At 42.5% G+C, this 22,677-nt stretch overlaps 1 protein-coding gene across 1 annotated transcript in view; it reads left to right on the top strand.

Moving 5' to 3' along the window:
- Positions 1-22,677, top strand: part of gpc5a (glypican 5a) — a 174,869-nt gene that overhangs the window by 8,244 nt on the left and 143,948 nt on the right. The window contains exons 3-5 of the mRNA XM_036560848.1: positions 8,003-8,149; positions 8,342-8,508; positions 21,386-21,547. Coding sequence (XP_036416741.1) covers positions 8,003-8,149; positions 8,342-8,508; positions 21,386-21,547 — 476 coding nt within the window. The remainder of the gene's footprint in view (positions 1-8,002; positions 8,150-8,341; positions 8,509-21,385; positions 21,548-22,677) is intronic.

Raw genomic sequence — 22,677 nt, 5'->3', positions numbered from 1 at the left:
AACTGCTGTTATACACTGTGAGGTCACAAATAAACAACACATTATTTAATCTCCTTATATATCCACACATTCAGCCTACAGCAGCCTGGCCCCGCCCACTCGTGCTGGGGGTTTCAGCCTCAGGCTGCTTTTTGAATGAGGCACAGCCAATCAGAATGGAGCTCATTCACACAAATCAGTCTTAAAGGCACAGTATCAAAAAATAAACTGGTTAATTTTAAAGGATAAAGAGAGGCTGGAAAAAATGGGCATGTGGAAATGAATTATGGGTGTTTTTGGTTTATGAAACTATAAAACTCATTAAAATGTTCTGAAAATAAAATGCAAGAAAAACGTAGGATATGGGCCCTTTAAAGCTAACCTCCATTACACACGCTGGATATGAACCTGAGACGGCTGATTGATTGATAGATAGATAGATAGATAGATAGATAGATAGATAAATAAATAAATAAATAAATAGATAAATAACAGTATCTACATTTAAACACAATCGTTTTTAAAATTTATTTTCATTTGGATTTGCTCACTGTTTATTTTGTTAATGTTTGTCTTTTATTTTGTAACATAATGGTTTATTTTATTTTAATGTTGTGTTATTTTATTACTTTGCATTGTATTTTTGTGTTCATTTCATTGTATTTTTATTGCGTTTCATATAACTAACTAAATAAATAAATAAATAAATACAGTTTCTAAATTTAAACACAATCATTTTTAAAACTTATTTTAATTTGGATTTCTGTCACTTTTATGTTGTCCATTTTTATGTATTTTATTTTGTAACATTATGGTTTATTTTATTTTATTTTACTTTTGTATTATTTTACTACTTTGCGTTGTATTTATTTGCCTTTATTTCATCGTATTTTTATTGGTTACTTTCCAAATAAATAAATAAATAAATAAAAATACTATTTTTCTGCATCGTTTGTCTTTGCCGGGTGTTGGTGGTTATGTTAATGAGCTCGGTGGGCGGGGCTGATACATAGCGCCCCGCCTCCCATTCATTCACAAGTTTCACGCGCGCTGTGAGAACCAGAACACACACATACACACACAGAGCAGCTGCACGAGGGACTGAAGCAGGAGCGCATGCACGGTGAGTGAGTGAGAGCGCGGGAGGTTGTTGTTAGTGCTAGATCAGTTTCTTTAATTGCTCTTTATTAATCACTCTGCTGGTGATGATGATGGTGAGTTTGAGGGTGTTTATTTGGTGACCGTGTGTAGACCAACATGTTTTTTGCCCCTCCCCCCAGGGGCAGGATATGAGGGGCAAATCTACTGACCCCTCCAACTGCCCACCATGTCCACTACATCTAAGAGTTAAAGTGATAGTTCAGCTGGAACCCAAACCCAGCTGGTTCACCTCCTCGGTCCACAGTGTAGTTGGTCCACCTGGACACGTTGGGTTTCTGAAGTTCGCCTCTTTAGTTTATAGCGCTGGAGCTACACGGCTAATGTAGCTAACAAGTAATGGGGGCTTATAGTCACCAGGTTAGCATCCTGCAGACTGCAGGCCTGCATCACTGCCCAGTCATCCAGACTTGTTTGTGTGGTTTCTGGTGCTGTTCTAGGTAAACATGGACTAAAGCACGGATAGAGTGCAGTATCAAAGATGGCTGCTGCTAGGCATGGAGTTAGCGCCATGCTAATAGGTGGGGAGTCGGCTAGTTAGCGGGCGTTTGTGAAGCCATGCTGCAGTCTAGTTTAAAATGATTAGCATTTTCACTGAAAACTGCCCCTCACATTTATCTAGAACAGAAACATTAACAGCTTCTACAGCTACAATTCAGTTCAGCTCATTTGGTTTGATTAATTTTTGGAACATTAAGTGGAGAACAGAAACGGATATTTAGCTTTAATTTTTCCAGCTGGTTTTAATTTTAATTAATTAGTAGTTTTGGGACTGTATTGATGTCTAATTAGCGTTAGCTGGTCTAGTTACTTTTAGCTAATTTCCCAGATGAGCTTTAGCTTTTCCAGTTACCTTTTATTTGCTAACTTTCCCCCAGTTAGATTTAGCCAGCAATCGTAGTGTTGGCTTCAAGTTAGCTTTAGCTTCTTGTTACTTTTAGCTGCTGTTAGTTGTAGTTTCTCCAGAGTTATCTCACTTTAGCTTTAGCTTCCTTTTATGTATTTTTATTTATTTATTTTATTGTGTTCAGTTAGCTTTAGCTTTCTGATTACTTTTAGCTGCTATTAACTTCAGTTTCTCCAATTAGTGTTTGCTGATTTTTAGCTTTAGTTCCTGACTAGCTCTAGTAGTTTTGGCTTCCAATTAGCTTTTCCAGATGCTGCTGTCAGCTTTAGATTCTCTAGTTAGCTTTAGCCGATAGCAGACCTAATTTCCTAGCTTAGCTTGTTTGCTTACTAAGTTCTGAACGTAGTTTTGGTATCCAGTTAGCTTTAATGTCTCTTGCTGCATTTGGCTGGTATTTTCTCTAGCTAGCTTTAGCTTTACCATGTGTTTGGTGCTCAGTTAGCTTTATATTCTCCAGTTACAATAAGCTGTTATTAGCTTTAGTTTCTCCAGCTTTAGTATTAGCTTTAATTCCCCTACCTGGATTTAGCTTGACTTATTTAGTTTTAGCATTTAGCTTTTTCAGAAGCTGCTGTTTAGCTTTAGTTTCTCCAGTTAGCTTAAGCTAGTGTTAGCTTTAATACAAATAAACTGAAGACTTGACTCACTTAGCCTTGGCTTTTTTATTAGCATCACTATCACACCATGTTTATTACCTGGCTCTGTTGCTATGTTTACATATGTACATGTGTGAAAATTAGTGATACTTGGTAATAAATTCTTATACCCCACCAGTTAGCATGGAGCTAACGCTATGCCAAAATTAACACACACCATGTTGATTTTTAAAGGGCGTGTATTTCACACAGGGTCAGCTGGTGTAAACCTCCATTACTTAGCAACATTAGCCTTGAAGCTCTAGCGCACAACTAAAGAGGCTAAATTAGCTAAATGTTAGCTGTTGGGCTACATTTGGGGTCAGGGTTGAATTTGTAATCGGTTCTCTAATGGCTTCTTTCTTTGTTTTCCCCTGTAGAGCTTCTGCTCGGATGCTGCTGAAGGAAGTGGAATCTAGAACCAGCCGCTAACGTCAGCAACGGGGCTAGTTGGTGCTAGAGTGCTACTAAAGTGCTTACAGTGCAGGTAGTAGTTATGGAACGTCTACTGCAGTGGAGGCACTTCTAGCAGTACTCTGGCTGTGGCTGTTCCCTACGCCCCACGCCCTGCGCACTAGCCCTCAGCGGCTAGCAAGCGCTAACTAGTGGCTTTGTGCTAAGGTGCATCTAGTGCAGATAGTGGAGTAGATTAGCACCTACTGCCCTAAGTGCTCCTTCAGGCACAAGGTCTGTGATGAGCGTCGTACGCACAACTTTTCCTCCATGTCTTTCTTGGCTTCTCTTCGTTTTTGGTTCCGTTCTCTGCTGGTTCTGCTCAGTTGTGCTACAAGAGAACTGTTTCTGTGTGGAACTGATGGTGGCAGCTGCCTTGTGATGCTATATCAACAGTTTAGACCTCCTAGCAACACAAGAAGAACTGGAATATTGGTGATAAAGTTCTTCTGGTGTTGTTCACAACTTAGCCATAAGGGAGAGATGCGTTCTCTTCAAGCTAGCTTACTTAGCTTAGCTTCCTTAGATTACTTTATCTTTTATTAGCTGTTCAGGTAGCTTCAGCTTTAACTGATATGAGCTGTAGCTTCTAGCTAGCTTTAGTAGCTTTGGCTTTGTAAGCTTTTCTCCAGATGCTGCTGTGAGCTTTAGATTTTCTAGTTAGCTTTAGCTGATGGTAGACTAAACTCATCAAACATAACCAGTGAAAAACACCAGTATTGGTGCAGCCTAATTCCACCTCCAGACTGACAGCGTGCTATGCTATATGATAGCATGACGCTACATGAAGCTCCCACCCTTTAGAGCTAAGCTTGGCCATAGCAGGTGTGCTAATCACAGCTCAAGCTGATCCCAAAACTGAGGGTAATTTTCATAGAAATGAATTTTAATTTTGCAGAATTTGATGTTTGAGCCTGAAGACTGTGAGGTTCTAAGGGGATGTTCTCGTGTGGATCAGTCTGAGCCTGAGCGGTACTAAAGTGCTTATAGTGCAGATAGTGTTTCGCTCGTCTACTGCACTGTGAGCTCTTACTGTACTTCTAGCTAAATGCAGCGGATGCAGACGAGGATAAATACAGGTTTCTCTTTCCACGTTACGGCCTGACTGAGAATTGGGGGTCCGGTACCGGTTCTGACGGTGCTAAGAATTTATTAGTTTTGTACTTCAGTAGTTCTAGTTAGCTAGTGCTTTACTGACTGATATGACGGTCAGCTTTCAGTGGCCGCACTTTCTAAACACAAACAGCAGAAAGTCAGTCTTATGTAATTTAAAATGTTGTAGCACTGGGGGTGGGGCTGCCCAGAATCCTCTGCGGTCTTGGGTTCTGTTAATTACCTCTTGTCTAATTTTCACGATTCATCATTTCTATGTTAAATCCAGGTTCCAGTCCTTGATTTTGTAATCACTCTGTAATCACAGCTCAGGTCTGAGAAGTGCTTAACAGTTCAGTAGCAGCAATTACAAAATCCAGGACTGGAATCTGGATTAAAGGTCAAAATTTGGTCTGCACCCTTAAAAAGGAAGGTTCTTCAAGGGTTCTTTAGTAGAGGGAGTGGTTCTGTTTTAAAACCATAAGTTCTATATAGAACCGTCCAATGCAAAGGTTCTTTGCATGCTGAAATGGTTCTTCAGATTGATGGAGAATGTGTTAAATGGTTGTATGTAGCACCCAAAAGGGTTCTGCTATTGTGATGTGAAGCTTGCATACAATAGCAGAACCCTTTTGTTGCTACATAGAACCATTTTCAAAGGTTCTATACAGAACCATAATCACATTCTCCATCAGGCTGAAGAACCATTTCACCATGCAGAGAACCCTTCAATTATGAAATGGCTTTAAATAGAACCATTCCTTTTACTAAAGAGCCTAGATTTTGCTGTATTTTTGGGCGATTGAGACGTCAAATGCTGCTGTTTTCTTGACTCAATTGGTCGTAATTATTTACGATATTTAGGCTAATAAAGGTAAATCACGGGTCGTCCGTATTGGCTGATGTTATGCGCATATGCTATATCGGTCTGACTCTGAATTACCTGTATACGCTCAATGTTCTATGGTCGCTTTTGTCTGAAAATTAATTGTCAATTAATTAATTTTATGTTCAAATGGCCAATAGCCCACATTATCAACGGTGTTGTCTTAATTTGGGAAATTTAGCTCAATAAGGCCGGCTTTTGAACATTATTCCTATAGCGAGATGTGTTAATCTCTTCAGGGGAAAATTTGGGGGAAAAAAAAAGTTCAGAAATGTAAATTTATTTTTGGACCTTAAGCTTAATGTTTCAGCTCTTCACATCACACAGTTTAAATGTACAACTTTCAATGTGTCCTTTTAGCGTTTAGCATTAACAGTGGGCTTTGAAGTTTTATTTATAGAAAATAATTGCAAATTTAAAAAAAAATTTTGCATTAAAATATTGGTTCAAAAAATTGTGATTGCCGATCTCCAAATCTTTCAGCTGTTTTATTTTGGTCATATTTAAACCTCGTCACTCCATTTCTTTTGTTTTTGTTTAGCTGTTCATGTTGTTTGAGCTTGTCAGGATAAATCTGACCAATAAAAACTGTAAACAGTTACTTAGAGAATAAAATCTTGTGACGTTGAAAGTTTTTCACCGTTTCAGGTTTGCAGGTTTTTTCCCTGAGATGGCGGCTGTGTTCGGAGCTTTTAAAGCACAGAGAGGTGATCATACGAACAGAGCTGGGTTTGTAGTCGACTGACCGCGCTGCCCTCGGTCAGTTTTGCAGGTTTGCATCCAGCTTGATCCGAAGTCCGCTGTGCAAATCCATGCAAAACTGACGGAGATGGTGAAAAGTCTCCAAACGCCACGGTTCTGATCCGTTCCTGCACAGACTGGGAGTGGTGCTAATGCTCTGTGTGTGGACGGTATTGCACTTGTCCCGGCCTGTGCAGGACTGTGGACGTTATCTCTGTGGGTGACCGATTAAAGGGACAGTTCGACAGATTTCCGCAGATTTTCCCCAGACATAGTCGACTATGGTTGGCAGTTTTAGCACTGGAGCTACGATGCTAATATAGCCAACATGTAATTGGTGAGAACATTATCCCACCAATTAGTGTCTGATGCTAATCTTGTCTCAGAGTGTGAAGGTGTTCAGTGTCTCTAATAGTCTTGATGTGGTTTCTGACTCTGTGTGATTCACTGTATCTATAAACATGGACTAAAGTACATTAGCATAGCTGAACACAGTAGCAGCCACCTGGAATACTGAGCTTTGTGTGTTGTGTTACACAGTTTAAGAAATCAGTCTAACAACGAGTAAACTTTTCTACAAAGTACTACACAGCAATTTTGATACTTCTTAACAAACAAATAAACAAACATTAGCAGCCACCTGGAATACTGTCTTTTGTTTGCCTGTTTGTTTTTTTTTGCACCTCTTTTCAGGTGTATATATTTCTATATAGTGTGGTGTTTTTTAGGTTAAATTTGGGTCTCTTCAGTATTTAAATGCTTAGCATGGGTTTTATTTCTATGTTTAAGTAATGTTGTATGTGATTCTTTTTAATTAAATCTGACGTTTTAAAAATGTCTGGTGTTTATTATTATTATTATTATTGTTTATTATAATAGACTACAAAGATTGTTAGCCTATTTAGCTGTGGCTGGTTAAAAAGTGCACTAAATTTGGTCAGATGTTCCCAGATATGAGCTGTGTTTTAATATAACACTCTTCAGTCTGAGAGACTTTGACTTTGTGCCTGGTTTTATTACAGCTGTCAGGTTTTTAGGCTCTAACCTTTCACTGGTGTTATGGAGTCCTGTGATTAGCTAATTAGCGCTTAGCCTGATGCTCTTGGTCAGACTCCTTCAGATTTCTCCTCTGAGTGTTTCCTCCTCCTGCTGTAACTCGTACTGTAGGTCTCAGACTGCGCCTGTCTCTGTCTGGGGCTCATCCTGCACCCCTTGACTCGCTCATTCGCTGATTAGCAGCTGCTCGTTAGCTGGACCAGCAGTGGAGTTCATGCTAACACCTGCGCTAAGAGGAATCCTGTATCTTGTTCTTGGTGAATTAAAACAGTTCTGACTGATTCAGGCTGTTTTCCTGCACTTTTTTAGATTTGAGTTTAAGGAAATCACATCTAAACAGCATTTTAAAAATACTTAAGATCAAATTAATGAAGGCTGATCAAAGCCTGTGATACAGTCTGTAAGCACTCAATAAAATACTGCACACAGCTGTGTGGAAACCAGCTGTTACTAAAACTGGTGCATGTTTAAAAGTCAGAATGAGCAGTTTAGACATAGAGATACATTACATGGACTTTACTACTACTAATAATAATACTACTAATAATAATAATAATACAGCAGCACTGCTGTGTCTGATCCACTCAGACCAGCACAACACACACTAACACACCACCACCACCACGTCAGTGTTGCTGCAGTGCTGAGAATGACCCACCACCCAAACAGTACCTGCTCTGTGAGGGTCCATGGGGGTCCTGACCACTGAAGAACAGGGTGAAAGGGGTCTAACAAAGTATCAGAGAAACAGATGGACTACAGTCTGTAACTGTAGAACTACAAAGTGCACCTATATAGTAAGTGGAGCTGATAAAATGGACAATGATGTAGAAACAAGGAGGTGGTCTGATCGGTGGGTGTTCTTTCTATTTTTTATTGCAGTCACATTTAGAAGTTTTTCTACTCCTAGACATTTGAAAAGTACATTCATATAATAACACATTTTATTTACTGACTTCTTTTTTTTACTTTTTACCATGCTGATAAAGTTCAAACCATACAGTCTCACAGTCTGTGAGTAGAATGGACTTATAATAATAATAAGAGGAAGAAGAAGAAGAGGAAGAATGACACCACATGCTGTGTTGTCAGCAGGGTGCACATCTCGGGTCCGCCGGCAGATGTCGCTGATGTTCTCAGTAGGAGCGCGTGTGTCCGGGCTGGAGTGAAGTGGGAGTGTAAACTCGGCGCTCTGTTGACTCTCGCGCGCCGCTCGCGCTGCCACTCTCCCACTCTCAGTCAGTGAGTGAGTGAGTTCACCTGGAAGTCTGAGATTAACTGGATTAAACCGGATTAAAGTCTCTGTGAGGATCACTGAGGAGCCGCTGATCATCATAATGATGGAGCTGGAGCTCGCGCTGCTGCTGTGACCCGGCTCCCCTCGCGCTGCTGCTGTGCCGTGTTGGCTCGTGCTCGTGCTGTGCTCCACTCCAGGGTCGCGCTGGTGATGATGGCTCTCCGGCTGCCGTGGCTCGCTCTGAGTCTCGCGGCGCTCGCTCACCTGAGCGCGAGCAGTCCACACACGTGCGCCGGTGTGAGGAGAGAGTTCGTTCTGCGCCAGGTGGGAGAGGGCAGGAGCGTGCCGGACGCACCTCGGACAGGTAAGAGGGGCAGACAGGACGGACCTGCTGGACACACAGCGGGGCAGTTCTGTGTAAACAGAACCACCTGGAGTGCCGGACAGTGGGAGGCAGCGGGTTTTATATAGTTTATATATTTATCCACATATTTTATTAAAAACAGTGACTGCAAACTTCTGAACAGTAGAGCAGGTGGGGCAGGTAGGGGGCGGGGCAAACGCAGGGGTCGTGTATGGGTTGTAGAGTGGCCTTGGGGTCGGATACAATCTACAGAGGTCAGATTTATTAAATCTAGACCTTGAATCCAGTTTCCGTCGCGGTCAGGTAGATACTTGAGGACAGGCGTGGAGGTCAGGTAGAGCTCTCTGTGATGGTCATGAAGGTCAGGTGAGGTCTTTAAGATGGACGTGAAGATCAGGTGAGGTCTTAAGGATGGACGTGAAGGTCAGGTGAGGTCTTTAGGATGGGCATGAAGGTCAGGTGAGGTCTTTAAGATGGGCATGAAGGTCAGGTGAGGTCTTTAAGATGGACATAAGGTTCAGATGAGGTCTTTAGGATGGATATGAAGGTCAGATGAGGTCTTTAAGATGGGCATGAAGGTCAGGTGAGGTCTTTAAGATGGACATAAGGTTCAGATGAGGTCTTTAGGATGGATATGAAGGTCAGGTGAGGTCTTTAGGATGGGCATCTTAAAGACCTCACCTGACCTTCACAACCATACTTTTTCAGTGTGTATGTTAGGGAGACATTGTGAAACCAGGCAACACCTAACTGCCCAAACTTCTCCACAGCTCTGAAAGGAAGAGTTTAGCAGGTGTGTTGGATTCCCAGCAGGTGCTGAGACATAAACACATCAATAACAACAATAAGCATGTAAACACACGTTTACTTGGCTGTGTTTGTAAACAGCAGGATCAGAGCCTGTGAGAGCTGAGAGGATCTAACTGCTGTGTGGATTAGACCTACGTAACCCTGCGGACACGCCCACTCACATTTTAGAACAACAGTGAAATCAACAAATCAGACTTCTGACAGGAGCTACTTAGACTCCGCCCACCAACGGCACACCTGATTGGCTCCAACACATTAACGAGGACTCCTGTTCCACTAATAGTAATTAGGATGATTAGTGACTGAGCTTCATCTGCTCTCTAAGCTTCACTGAACGTCTACATGAGCAGTGCATGATGGGAGTGTAAAGGATTCACGACATGAACTTTACTGTTAACACTTCCCTCAGAAACACATCTCAGGCACTTACACTGAAATTATCATGTTTGTTTATGTTGATATTTCCAAACTGTTGTGATCTGCTGATTGTTTGCCAGCGCAGGTGTCATTAGGCACTGGTGCCCTGTGTTTTCACTCATTCTGCTCAGGTACTGGTCTGATAAGGTGGGTGATTTTGGGGAATTTAAGGCCTAAAAAGATTTTCTTTTTACTTTTGGATCTTTTCACAGCTGAACGGCTCAAACTGCTCCACAATCAGGAGAAAAACCAGCAGTACAGAGAACTGGAGCCGTGCATTTCCTGAGGACACGCAGTCGGTCTAACAGCTTAAATGGTTCCCACTTCCTGCTAGGTTGTTGCTAGTTTCTATGGTGGTTTCTCTGGTGTTGCTAAGTGGTTGCTATGGTGTTACTATGTGGTTGCTAGGTGGTTGCTGTAGTTTTGCTGTGTGGTTGCTAGGTGGTTGCTATGGTGTTGCTGAGTGGTTGCTAGTTGGTTGCTATCGTGCTGCTAAGGTGTTGCTATGGTTTCCCAGGTTGTTGCTATGGAGTTGCTAAGTGGCTGCTAGGTGGTTGCTATGGTTTTGCTGTGTGGTTGCTAGGTGGTTGCTAAGTGGCTGCTAGGTGGTTGCTAAGTGGTTGTTAGTTGGTTGCTATGGTGTTGCTGTGTCGTTGACATGGTGTTGCTAAGTGGCTGCTAGGTGGTTGCTAAGTGGTTACTAGGTGGTTGCTTTGGTGTTGCTGTGTGGTTGCTAGATGGGTGCTAAGGGGTTTCTGTGTGATTGCTAGGTAGTTGCTATGGTGTTGCTGAGTGGTTGCTAGTTAGTTGCTTTTGTGCTGCTGAGGTGTTGCTATGGTTTCCCAGGTGGTTGCTATGGTGTTGCTATGATGTTGCTATGGTGTTCCAATGTGGTTGCTAGGTGATTGCTATTATCTTACTAAGTGGATGCTAGCCTGTTGCTATGGTATCACAGGTTGTTGCTAGGGTGTTGCTTGGTTGGTGGTTGCTATGCTTGTCCACTGCCACCTTAAATCTCCTGCTACCTTAAATCTGCTACCTTATGTCTAGTGCCACATTAAATACACTGCTACCTAAAATCTCCCACTACATTAGAGGTTTGTGTGTGTTTTTGTGGTGTGTGAGTGTTTGGTGTGTTATATGTGGTGTGTTCAGTGTGTGTGTGTGTGTGAAAAAGAGCTGCAAAATCCCATTGCTACACAGAATCTTTGCATCTGATCAAAAAGCTTTATACAAGCCCAAATCACACAATCAGACCAGGAGTTGGAACAGTGCTGATATCTCGAAAACTGCAGGATGAGATACGCGGCAAAAATCCTGCAGAAAAATAACAACAATAAAAGAGAAGAATAATTTAAAACGAAGAACAATACAGCAAAGCAATGCGCAACCATAAAAAAAAGAAAACCTTAATCAGATAAAAGGATCATTAAAATACCTAAAATTAAGCAATAAATAAATAAATCACTGCACACATTTTCCCAACATCTCGTTTGATTTCCTGCCTGCTGACCTTTCCCGTGTCTGTGCTGGAAGTTAAGCCAACAGAAGTGATTGAAGTCTTCAGATGCTGGAGTTTGTAGATCTGATCTGGAGTTTCTTCACAGCGCTGAAGTTTGAGAGCACAACGAGTTTTGTTTTTTCCTCTGATCCATCTTATCCTGCCATCTCCAAAGGGCGAGAGAGGAGAGGCTCAGCGCCAGAGTTTTTTGGAGTAATGTACTGTTTACTGTCTGAGTGCCAAAAAAAGCAGCACCACTTTACTTTACAAGACAGCGCTCACTGAGGGAGACGGAATAATCTCCAGCTTTGTATGCAGGGCTTTATGGAGTCAGACTCGGCAGGCCGGACTGTGAGAAGTGAAGAGAGATTTATTTGTTGTCGTTAATCATCGTTGCTGATGTGTGACTTGCAGCATCTCTTTGGCTTGAACAGAGGCTCCATGTGACAAGTGTAAATGCTAATCAGTGAACACCTTCAGTCATTCTAAACTGTATAGAGTTCACTTGAGCTGGCAGTCGACCCCCAGCTGTTACAGCAACGAGGAGACAGTGGTAGTTGACCGCTGTGTGATGATAAGGCTGGACATTAGGGCACAGTGAGGACAGGTAAGAGCTAAAGACTGACATATCAAGGACAGATAAGGGCTAAAAGCTGGACACTCTGCAATAGATGGGAGCACTCCAAGAACAAATAAGAGCAGCTAAAGCTGGACACTCTGAGGATAGATAAGGGCTAAAATCTGGACAGACTAAGGACTGATAAGAGCTAAAGGATGGATACAGTGATGAAGGCTAAATGATGCACAGTCCATTGAGAAATATGTGCAAAAGGCTGGACAAATAGGACAGAAAAGGAATAAAGGATGGACACACTAAGGACAGATAAAGGCTAAAGGCTGGTCACACTGAGGACAGAAAAGGGCTAAAGGTTGGACACACTGAGGACAGATAAAAGTTAAAGGATGGACACACCGAGGACAGTTAAGAGCTAAAAGCTGGACACACCAAGGACAGACAAGGGCTAAAGGATGGACACACTGAAGAGAGATAAGATCTAAAGGATGGATAAAGTAAGGAGAAATAAGAGCTAAAGGATGGACAAAACGAGGATAGATAAAAGCTGAAGTCTGGATAAAACGAGGAGAAATAAGGGCTAAGAGCTGGACGCTCCGAGGACAGATGAGGGTTAGGGCTGGATAAAACGAGGAGAAATAAGGGCTAACAGCTGGACGCTCCGAGGACAGATGAGGGTTAGGGCTGGATAAACGAGGAGAAATAAGGGCTAACAGCTGGACGCTCCGAGGACAGATGAGGGTTAGGGCTGGACAAAACGAGGAGAAATAAGGGTTAACAGCTGGACGCTCCGAGGACAGATGAGGGTTAGGGCTGGATAAACGAGGAGAAATAAGGGCTAACAGCTGGACGCTCCGAGGACAGATGAGGGTTAGGGCTGGATAAACGAGGAGAAATGAGGGCTAACAGCTGGACGATCCGAGGACAGATGAGGGTTAGGGCTGGATAAAATGAGGAGAAATGAGGGCTAACAGCTGGACGCTCCGAGGACAGATGAGGGTTAGGGCTGGATAAAATGAGGAGAAATGAGGGCTAACAGCTGGACGCTCCGAGGACAGATGAGGGTTAGGGCTGGATAAACGAGGAGAAATAAGGGCTAACAGCTGGACGCTCCGAGGACAGATGAGGGTTAGGGCTGGATAAACGAGGAGAAATAAGGGCTAACAGCTGGACGCTCCGAGGACAGATGAGGGTTAGGGCTGGACAAAACGAGGAGAAATAAGGGTTAACAGCTGGACGCTCCGAGGACAGATGAGGGTTAGGGCTGGATAAACGAGGAGAAATAAGGGCTAACAGCTGGACGCTCCAAGGACAGATGAGGGTTAGGGCTGGATAAACGAGGAGAAATGAGGGCTAACAGCTGGACGATCCGAGGACAGATGAGGGTTAGGGCTGGATAAAACGAGGAGAAATGAGGGCTAACAGCTGGACGATCCGAGGACAGATGAGGGTTAGGGCTGGATAAACGAGGAGAAATAAGGGCTAACAGCTGGACGCTCCGAGGACAGATGAGGGTTAGGGCTGGATAAACGAGGAGAAATAAGGGCTAACAGCTGGACGATCCGAGGACAGATGAGGGTTAGGGCTGGATAAAACGAGGAGAAATAAGGGCTAACAGCTGGACGATCCGAGGACAGATGAGGGTTAGGGCTGGATAAAACGAGGAGAAATAAGGGCTAACAGCTGGACGATCCAAGGACAGATGAGGGTTAGGGCTGGATAAAACGAGGAGAAATAAGGGCTAACAGCTGGACGCTCCGAGGACAGATGAGGGTTAGGGCTGGATAAACGAGGAGAAATGAGGGCTAACAGCTGGACGATCCGAGGACAGATGAGGGTTAGGGCTGGATAAACGAGGAGAAATAAGGGCTAACAGCTGGACGCTCCGAGGACAGATGAGGGTTAGGGCTGGATAAACGAGGAGAAATAAGGGCTAACAGCTGGACGCTCCGAGGACAGATGAGGGTTAGGGCTGGATAAACGAGGAGAAATAAGGGCTAACAGCTGGACGCTCCGAGGACAGATGAGGGTTAGGGCTGGACAAAACGAGGAGAAATAAGGGTTAACAGCTGGACGCTCCGAGGACAGATGAGGGTTAGGGCTGGATAAACGAGGAGAAATAAGGGCTAACAGCTGGACGCTCCGAGGACAGATGAGGGTTAGGGCTGGATAAACGAGGAGAAATGAGGGCTAACAGCTGGACGATCCGAGGACAGATGAGGGTTAGGGCTGGATAAAATGAGGAGAAATGAGGGCTAACAGCTGGACGATCCGAGGACAGATGAGGGTTAGGGCTGGATAAACGAGGAGAAATAAGGGCTAACAGCTGGACGCTCCGAGGACAGATGAGGGTTAGGGCTGGATAAACGAGGAGAAATAAGGGCTAACAGCTGGACGATCCGAGGACAGATGAGGGTTAGGGCTGGATAAAACGAGGAGAAATAAGGGCTAACAGCTGGACGATCCGAGGACAGATGAGGGTTAGGGCTGGATAAAACGAGGAGAAATAAGGGCTAACAGCTGGACGATCAAGGACAGATGAGGGTCTTTAAGAGCTACAGTTATGAAAACGTCAGTTTGATGTCCTGCTCTGTTATCAGTGCTTCTGTCTGTGAGGTGGTGGCGCAACTCAGGCTACTGTTAGCAGGACACTGTTCTCTCTGAAGGACAAATTGCTGGGCCTTAGCCTTGCTAATGGACCGTAATTGTCTCAAACAGGGCTAAACCCTTATTAACATGGTGTAATGGAGGGGACGTGGCTCTGCCCGCAAACAAGATCAAAGAGAGCGCGCTCAGCGTCTGGAGCAGGCTGTTTTCCTCAGAGGGGCTTACAGGAACTGGGTGTTTGGAGACAGGAGCCTCAAAGCCTTGCACAACTCACCAAGCTGAACCAGGAAGCTTTTCTCACGCCAGACATCTCCTCACTTGGGGGGTTAGTGCTGTTAGCGTTCATGTGAAAGGTGTGAGCTTGGCCCTCGTATGTTACTGGAAGACTGAGGAACATTTTTCACCAGACGTTTGGTGCCAAAGTCCGTCAGAACAACTGTGTGGATCATATGAACATTATAGAGCTTTTTAAATGAAACAGTAGAAGCCATATCGCCCCCTACACTTCCTGTAGTGTATTACAGTCTGTCAGAGTGACTGTGTGGATCATATGAACATTATAGAGCTTTGTAAATGAAACAGTAGAAGCCATATTGCCCCCTACACTTCCTGTAGTGTACTACAGTCTGTCAGAGTGACTGTGTGGATCATATGAACATTATAGAGGCTTTTTAAATGAAACAGTAGAAGCCATATCGCCCCCTACACTTCCTGTAGTGTATTACAGTCTGTCAGAGTGACTGTGTGGATCATATGAACATTATAGAGGCTTTTTAAATGAAACAGTAGAAGCCATATCGCCCCCTACACTTCCTGTAGTGTATTACAGTCTGTCAGAGTGACTGTGTGGATCATATGAACATTATAGAGGCTTTTTAAATGAAACAGTAGAAGCCATATCGCCCCCTACACTTCCTGTAGTGTATTACAGTCTGTCAGAGTGACTGTGTGGATCATATGAACATTATAGAGCTTTTTAAATGAAACAGTAGAAGCCATATCGCCCCCTACACTTCCTGTAGTGTATTACAGTCTGTCAGAGTGACTGTGTGGATAATATGAACATTATAGAGCTTTTTAAATTAAACACTAGAGGCCATATCGCCCCCTACACTTCCTGTAGTGTATTACAGTCTGTCAGAATGACTGTGTCTATTAGGGGCTTCCCAAATAAAGTGGAACTAAAAAGAATTTCTAAAAAAGAATTTCAAATAAATTCCCAGTTTTTTCTTTCTTTTGACCCAGTTAAACCCTAGTAGCCTTTCACGTTCTAGGAAGGTGAGGGAAATCTATAAATGACCATGAAGCAGCATTATCATCTCTCTAAAGCTTGTTATTCTGAAACATGACTTTAGGTTCAGTGCAGCCAGCTGACGGTAAATGTTTACAGTCACAGCTGGTTATTTCTGTGGAGGTCAGGAAAAGCTCGTAAAAAGTGCATGACCGCCTTGTTAAACGCCCTCAGAGTGCTCCTCTCAGACTCAGGCCTGTGAGGGAACACCACACCACCCGCCCGCTCAGGCAGGTCCAGGAGGAGAAGCTCCACTTCTCGTTTGTTTTGGTTCGATCAGTCGTGGCTCTTGTGGTGACTCTGGAATGTTTTCACAGAGGAGAGTTTGCTCAAGCTTCTGGTGTACAGGGCATCAAACGGGCGCATGCTTAAAGACACAGTCTGGGGGGAAATCACATCTCCCTGTTAACCCAGGGCACGTTTGGGGCTTCTTTAGTATTAGCACAGAGGCTACAAGGATAATGTAGCTAACATGTAACGGAGGCTTAGCGTTCCTACTCAAACCTCTGTACAGAAAAGCACAGACAAAAATAAAGATGGAAAAAATAGGCTTGCAGTGTATGAAAATGGCCAAAAATGTCCATTTTTGTGTCCCTAGCATTTACAGATGTATTACAATGGGTTACAATTTATTTACATTTTCAAATAAAACAATACGTTATTTTAACAATTACACCTTCCTGAGCCTCAATTTAGCAATATTGGTTTTTAAATCAATCATATAGAATTCCAAACACCACAGAGGAGCTCGTCCCCACAGTCATGTGTAAAGACTGAGGCCATATTTTAAAGAAAAAAACATGTTTTTCTGCACGTTTCATCTACAATAATCTATACATGACTATGGAATATATGATTTAAATCACATAAAGAAAACAAATAAATCTTTATAAAATATATAATGAAAGTTGTTGTCCCCAGGAGTCGTGTCACTGGTGTTACCAGGTAACAAAAAATCTCTTATTCTGAAATAAAAGTCACACTGATGACATCACTCGACTTCCTTTTACCTGTTTTCTGAGGATCTATGAAGAAAAGCACATGGTGAGTCCACTGTGTCTTTCAGTTATCAGAGATTTTCTCATTTAGCTCATGATTTCATATGAAGCTTTTAGCTGAAGTCACTGGTGTGACCCGACTTTATTCTGAGGTCATTGTGAAAAAACAGAACACAAATGGATTAAATTCCATATTTTAGTGGATATTCCATGATTCCATGTGGTTTGATGCTCTGTAGCAGCCACTTTTTAAAATGCATTGCTCATTAAAATGTCTCTGGTGTTCCTTTATTATGTGGAACACCAATGAGGATCAGTAACACCAGTGACTCCTATGGAGAGACAGAAAAGTGGACGTTTCTGTAGAATGACCCATATATATATTCAAGATGCCTTATCAGTATGTGTTATTATCTGTGTTCAGTTGAGTGTAATGAAGGTTCCAGATGTAACTAAACGTTCTTCTGTGATCTGCACTGTACTTTACATTAACCATGTACGTCTGCAGTCAGACTCTCACACACAATGTATTTCACATAAACAAGATATCAGATCATCACTGCATTTTCACAGAGTATCAATACCCACAACACTCGCTTCTGTCCTGTTAAAGGATCATTTGATCAGATTTAAAATGAAGATACTGGAACACAAACTCATTTCTAAAGGTATCAGACAGTGAAGAGCATCAGACAGGATTTTGGCCATTTTCATCAATTTTTAAATGGATTTTATTGGTATGTTTATTTTTGTATGGTACATTTCTATGTGTAATATTTTAAATAAAAGCATTTAAAAATATATTTGGTTAATATGCAATATATTACATTTTAGTGTAATGTATGTAAATCTATTTCAAATATATAAAACACACATCCGTATACTTTTTTCCATATGGTTTCAGACGTGTTTTGGCTAATTGACTACATTCGCGTGATTTTTCGACAAACTATGACTTTAAAGCGTGAATCTTCACTACCACCGACAGTTTTCTCAGCCCGATTTGGTTTAAAGTCCCGTAGTTAAAGGCCAGAACACGTTTCGCGAAAGTGCCCTAGCGTAAACATCATAATAGCATGTAGCGCCTCTAATTTCCGAGCGTTAGCCCTCAGACTGCTTTATCTAAAGCCCGTCGTTAGACAGAACCTGTGTGAATCAAAGGCGAGTGGTGTTCTGTATCTGTAGATGTAAAGTTTGTGCTCCTCTCCGCTGTCTGAGTCTCGGAGGCCTGTTGGGTCTTGCCAGGTGGAGGCCAGGCCGGGGGAGCTGAATGCTAACGTGACGCGCTAGGAGGATAAGCCCATCTCTGAAGTGAGGGAGGTGGTTAAGTGGAGAAACCTCAGGGAGAAAAAAGCCGCCCGGGGCTGTTTCTCGTCTGCTGATCTCAGTGAGGTCGTAATTCACCTCCACGCGCCGCGTCTCATCAGCGACCGCGCTAAAACGCAGCGCTAAACACAGTGCTAACGGAGTCAGTATGTGATCTGGTCCAGACAGCAGGGGCATAGAGGGTCTTTAATCAGGGAGTTAGACAAAATTCCCACTTTTCAGTGCTTGTTTTCCACTCAGTCCGATTTACTGAGTTTTCCTTCATTTCTTTCTTTTTATTCTTTATAAATTAGTAAATATTTGTAATCTAACACAGTGTCAGCAAGAAGGTCTTACGCTAAATCATTTTATATCAGGCCTTGTCATTCATTTCTTTCCTCTGAGTACTTTTTATATTTGTCTTAGTTTATTTTCCAAAATAAAAGTCTGTGTGCATTTAAAATCTGTTTGAGAAGCTTAAAAACTGGTAAGATCTGAGGGGTCCGAGGGTGGACCAGCAGTGGCATACAGTCAGCAGGCTGCCACCTTCACCATTTTTAGTCACCTTTGACCTTAAATTTGAATTTTTATCCATAGTGCTCGATGTATTAGATGAGATATGATCAATTATATCTAAGTAGAATTGGTTATGACTCTGTATGACACACTGTCATCTATAAACATGGACTAAAGTACATCAACTGCAGAGAAACTGTACTTATGTGAAAATGTGTCAAAATCCTGTCTAATAGTAAAAATAAAGTAAGTTAATGTGGTTGTTCCATATGAAATTCTGATATATGCCAATATATGGGTTCCAAATATACGACATATATTAAAACACATGGATTTCTCCTACATCCACCTTATATATGCCAAATATAGACATATATGTTATACACCAACATCTTTGAAATTGGCTGTTTTTACTTATTGGGCATATATGAACTTTTATAAACATATATGTGTAAAATATTTACCAATATATGATAGAAAACATTATTTCTATATGGATGGCATACATTACTCATATTCTAGCTTCATACTATTACAATTAGTATAATAGCTACATAACTGAACTCTGAAAACATGCACACTGTAAACTGGCAATAAAATCATTAAAACATGAAATAAATTAAAATATTGTTTCCTGACACATTTAAATAATTTAATATTAAATAAATGTATCATTACACAGATGACATGGTAACATGTATAGTGTACTGAGATGTATTCAACCATGTTTCAGGCATATATGTATGGTTCATGTGCATATATGTCCAATATTTGATGCTTAAATATACATACACAACATGAAAGTAGATATATTTTGAAATATAAATATGTCAACCTGGGCCTTTATGGTATATGTGCATGTATGGCCATATATCAGATTTCCATAGGTATAGGCAGTTTCCTTCATACACTGTCATGAATTTGAGGTCATCCAAATTAATACCTAAGTACAACCTAAGTATTACATTAGCATATATAAACCAGTATTAGTATCCATGTAGAAGCCTGTACTTGTGTTTATAGATGTTTATAGATAACAGTGTGTCATACAGTGACAATATCAAGCCTGTTAGAGATTATTTAACTGTGTGATGATTCAGCCATGCAGTTAGCAGCATGCTAATTTGGTGGAATATAAGCTTCGATGATTTGTTAGCAACATTAGCCTCGTAGCTCCAGGGCTAAAGCTAAAGAAGCAACCTTCAGCCACCTGGCCGATCGACTACGTTTGGGTTTAAGGAGGGAAATTGTGTAAATATGATTTTCCTCCACTTTACGTAGAGCCGCCCGAGGCCGTTTCACGTCCTCTTATCTTGGTTTCAGGCCGTAACTCTCCTGCGCGTGCCTCGTTTCCTCATCCTCAGCGCCGACGGTGTTGATATCACTCCTCTGGACGCAGTGAGTTCCAGCACGTCCTCCTTTGAAAGCGCAAGGCTCTGTTGATGTGGCGGTGGAAAATCTGAGAGTGTTATGATGGCAGGTGCGATGCAGCAGATAGGAGCCCTCATGCGCTGCGTGTGGAGGCTTGTATGCGTCCACAAAGAGACGAGCGATTAGCAGGTAGAAGTCACGTAAGCAGCGGAGGATTATCTCTGACCAGATCACTGATAGTGGCTGAGGGGAACGTGATACACTCCTGCTCACTCAGATAGACTGTTTTAACACACAACAACACAAACAAGCAAAACCCACAACATAATGTTGTAAGTAAGGCTGGAAAATAAATGTTTTACTATGTTTAATATGTAAATATATAAAATATATATTAGACTAAAGAGCGGACCAACATGGCAAATGAGTAGACGCCAGTCTAAAAAGTGTAAAAGTAAATTTCCATGGAAATTCTTCAAATTAAAAAAGCATCTACTAAGAAAATGTGTGATTTTGTTTTAAAAATACTTTGATGTTTCGGGGGTTCACACTGTGTTTGAACTGCCTGGATTGGGTCCAGTTGGGACAGGTTGGATCGGATTGGGCCAGTTTGTATTGGGTTAGATTTGACTGGGTCTAATCTGACTAGGTTGGATCCAGTTGGGACAGGTTGGATCAGAATGGGCCAGTTTGGATTGGGTTAGATTTGACTAGGTTTAATCTGACTAGTTAGCGTAGGTTGGATCGGATCGGGCCAGTCAGGATTGGGTTAGTTTTGACTGGGTCAGGTCAGGTTGGGTCGGATGTTACTAGATTGGGTCCAGTTGGGATAGGTTGGTTTGGATTGGATAAGTTTGGATTGGGTTAGATTTGACCAGGTCAGATCTGATGGACTGGATTGATTTTTAGTGAAATGTTAGATTGGATTGGGTCAGATCAGAATAGGCCAATTTGGTCTGGGTTAAATTTGATTGGGTCAGATGAGGTTGGGTTAGATCAAACTAGGTCAGATGTGACGGGATTGCGTTGATTTTGGGACAGATTGTGTTGGATTGGGTCAGATCTGACTGGATTGGGCTGATTTTGGGTCAATATTGATCATTATTAGTATAAATTATGTAACGTATTGTTGCAGTTAGCCTCTCTGAGTGCACTGTGAGTGTTGTCACTGCTAGATTTGGACAAAAGGTTGAAAGGCCAGCACATTTTCAGTGTGTGACTTCATCAGGGAGAAACTGTTAAACTGAGTTAGCCTCATAACTTTTATAGAAGTGACAGTAAAGCTGGGTTTGTTGAGGTTTTTTGAGCCAATTTAAAAAGCTGATTCCAGTAATCCCACAGACACAAAGCTGGAATTAACTCTGCTTTCCAGAATGGAAAAGAAGAACCGCACTAAATGTGGGTTCAGCAAAAATGTGGAAAATTGTTCTTCAAGATGATCCTGTGTTCTGCGCAGCGTGTTCATGTGTTCTCTTTTCTCCCTGCAGGTTCGGATCTGCAGGTGTGCATGTCCCGGAACCTGACGTGCTGTACGAGGAAGATGGAGGAGCGCTACCAGTTCACTGCACGGAGGGACATCCAGAACCTTCTACAGACGACCAGTTCCAGCCTCAAAGGCCACATCACACACAGTGTCGCCGGGTTACAAGGTGAGGGCTGCGTTGGTGTCAGATTTGACTGGAATTGGTTGGGTTGCGATGTGTTGAAATGGATTGAATCAGATGAGACTGGGTTGGATCTGATAGGATTGGGTCAGGTTTGGATCTGTTAGATCCGATTAGGTTGAATTTGATAGGATTGTAACTGTTAGGATCGGACTGGGTCAGATCAGATTGGGTTGGTTGGGATGAGTTGGATCAGACTGGGTCAGATCAATTTGGGCCAGCTCTGAGTCAGGTTGGGAAGGGTTGGGGCAAGTTTGATCAGACTGCATCGAATCTGATTGGGTCATTTCCGACTGTATTAGGCTGGTTTGGAATGAGTTGGATCAGAATAGGTAAGATCGGAGTGGATCCTCTTTAATTTGATTAGGACAGGTTCAGATTGGGTCAGATCGGATTGGGTCAGCTTTGACTAGATTGGGTCGGGTTGAGATGGGTTTGGTTTGGACTGGGTCAGATTGGATTGGATCAGCTTTGACAAGATTGGATCGGGTAGGGGCGGGTTGAATTGGACTGGGTCTGATCAGGTTGGGATAGCTCTGACTGTATTAGGTCAGGTAGGGACGGGATGGATTGTAGTGGGCCAGATCGAATTGGGTCAGCTCTGGCTGGGTTGGGTTGGGTTGGAACACATAAGGCCAACTTGGGTTAGACTGGGTCAGATCTGACTGGATTGAGTCAGGTTCGGTAAGTTGGATCATATTGAGTTAAATCTAACTGGATTGGGACCAGTTGTAACTGGGTCAATTCAGATTGAGTTAGATCAGACTGAGTTGAGTCTGGCCTAGAATGTTAAAGCTGTTCTCTTTCCATTGTGTTTCTATTGTATTTTACTGTGGGATGTGTTTTCAGAGAGATGCTGAGATTTACGTCTGTCAGTCTAAACACTCCGCAGCCTCGGATGCCTCGACTTGCTGGTTGTTATGACTGATTATGCTGGAATCTCACAGCTTTTCTGGGACTCTTTCTTTCTGTGTTTTTGTGCTCCGGCTGTGCTGCTTTATGAGCTTTGTGTGGAGTTCTGAATGTTTTCGCTGTAGTGCTGTGATCTGAATCTGCTTGATGTGTCACTGTGTTAGTGTTGGCCTGCGTGACTCAACGCTAAGTCACTCCTGCTG

This window comes from Colossoma macropomum, unplaced genomic scaffold (genome assembly GCF_904425465.1).
Source record: "Colossoma macropomum unplaced genomic scaffold, Colossoma_macropomum, whole genome shotgun sequence".
Taxonomy (NCBI): Eukaryota; Metazoa; Chordata; class Actinopteri; order Characiformes; family Serrasalmidae; genus Colossoma; species Colossoma macropomum.
Note: the sequence above shows the minus strand (reverse complement) of the source record. Positions and strands in the feature narration are given on the sequence as shown.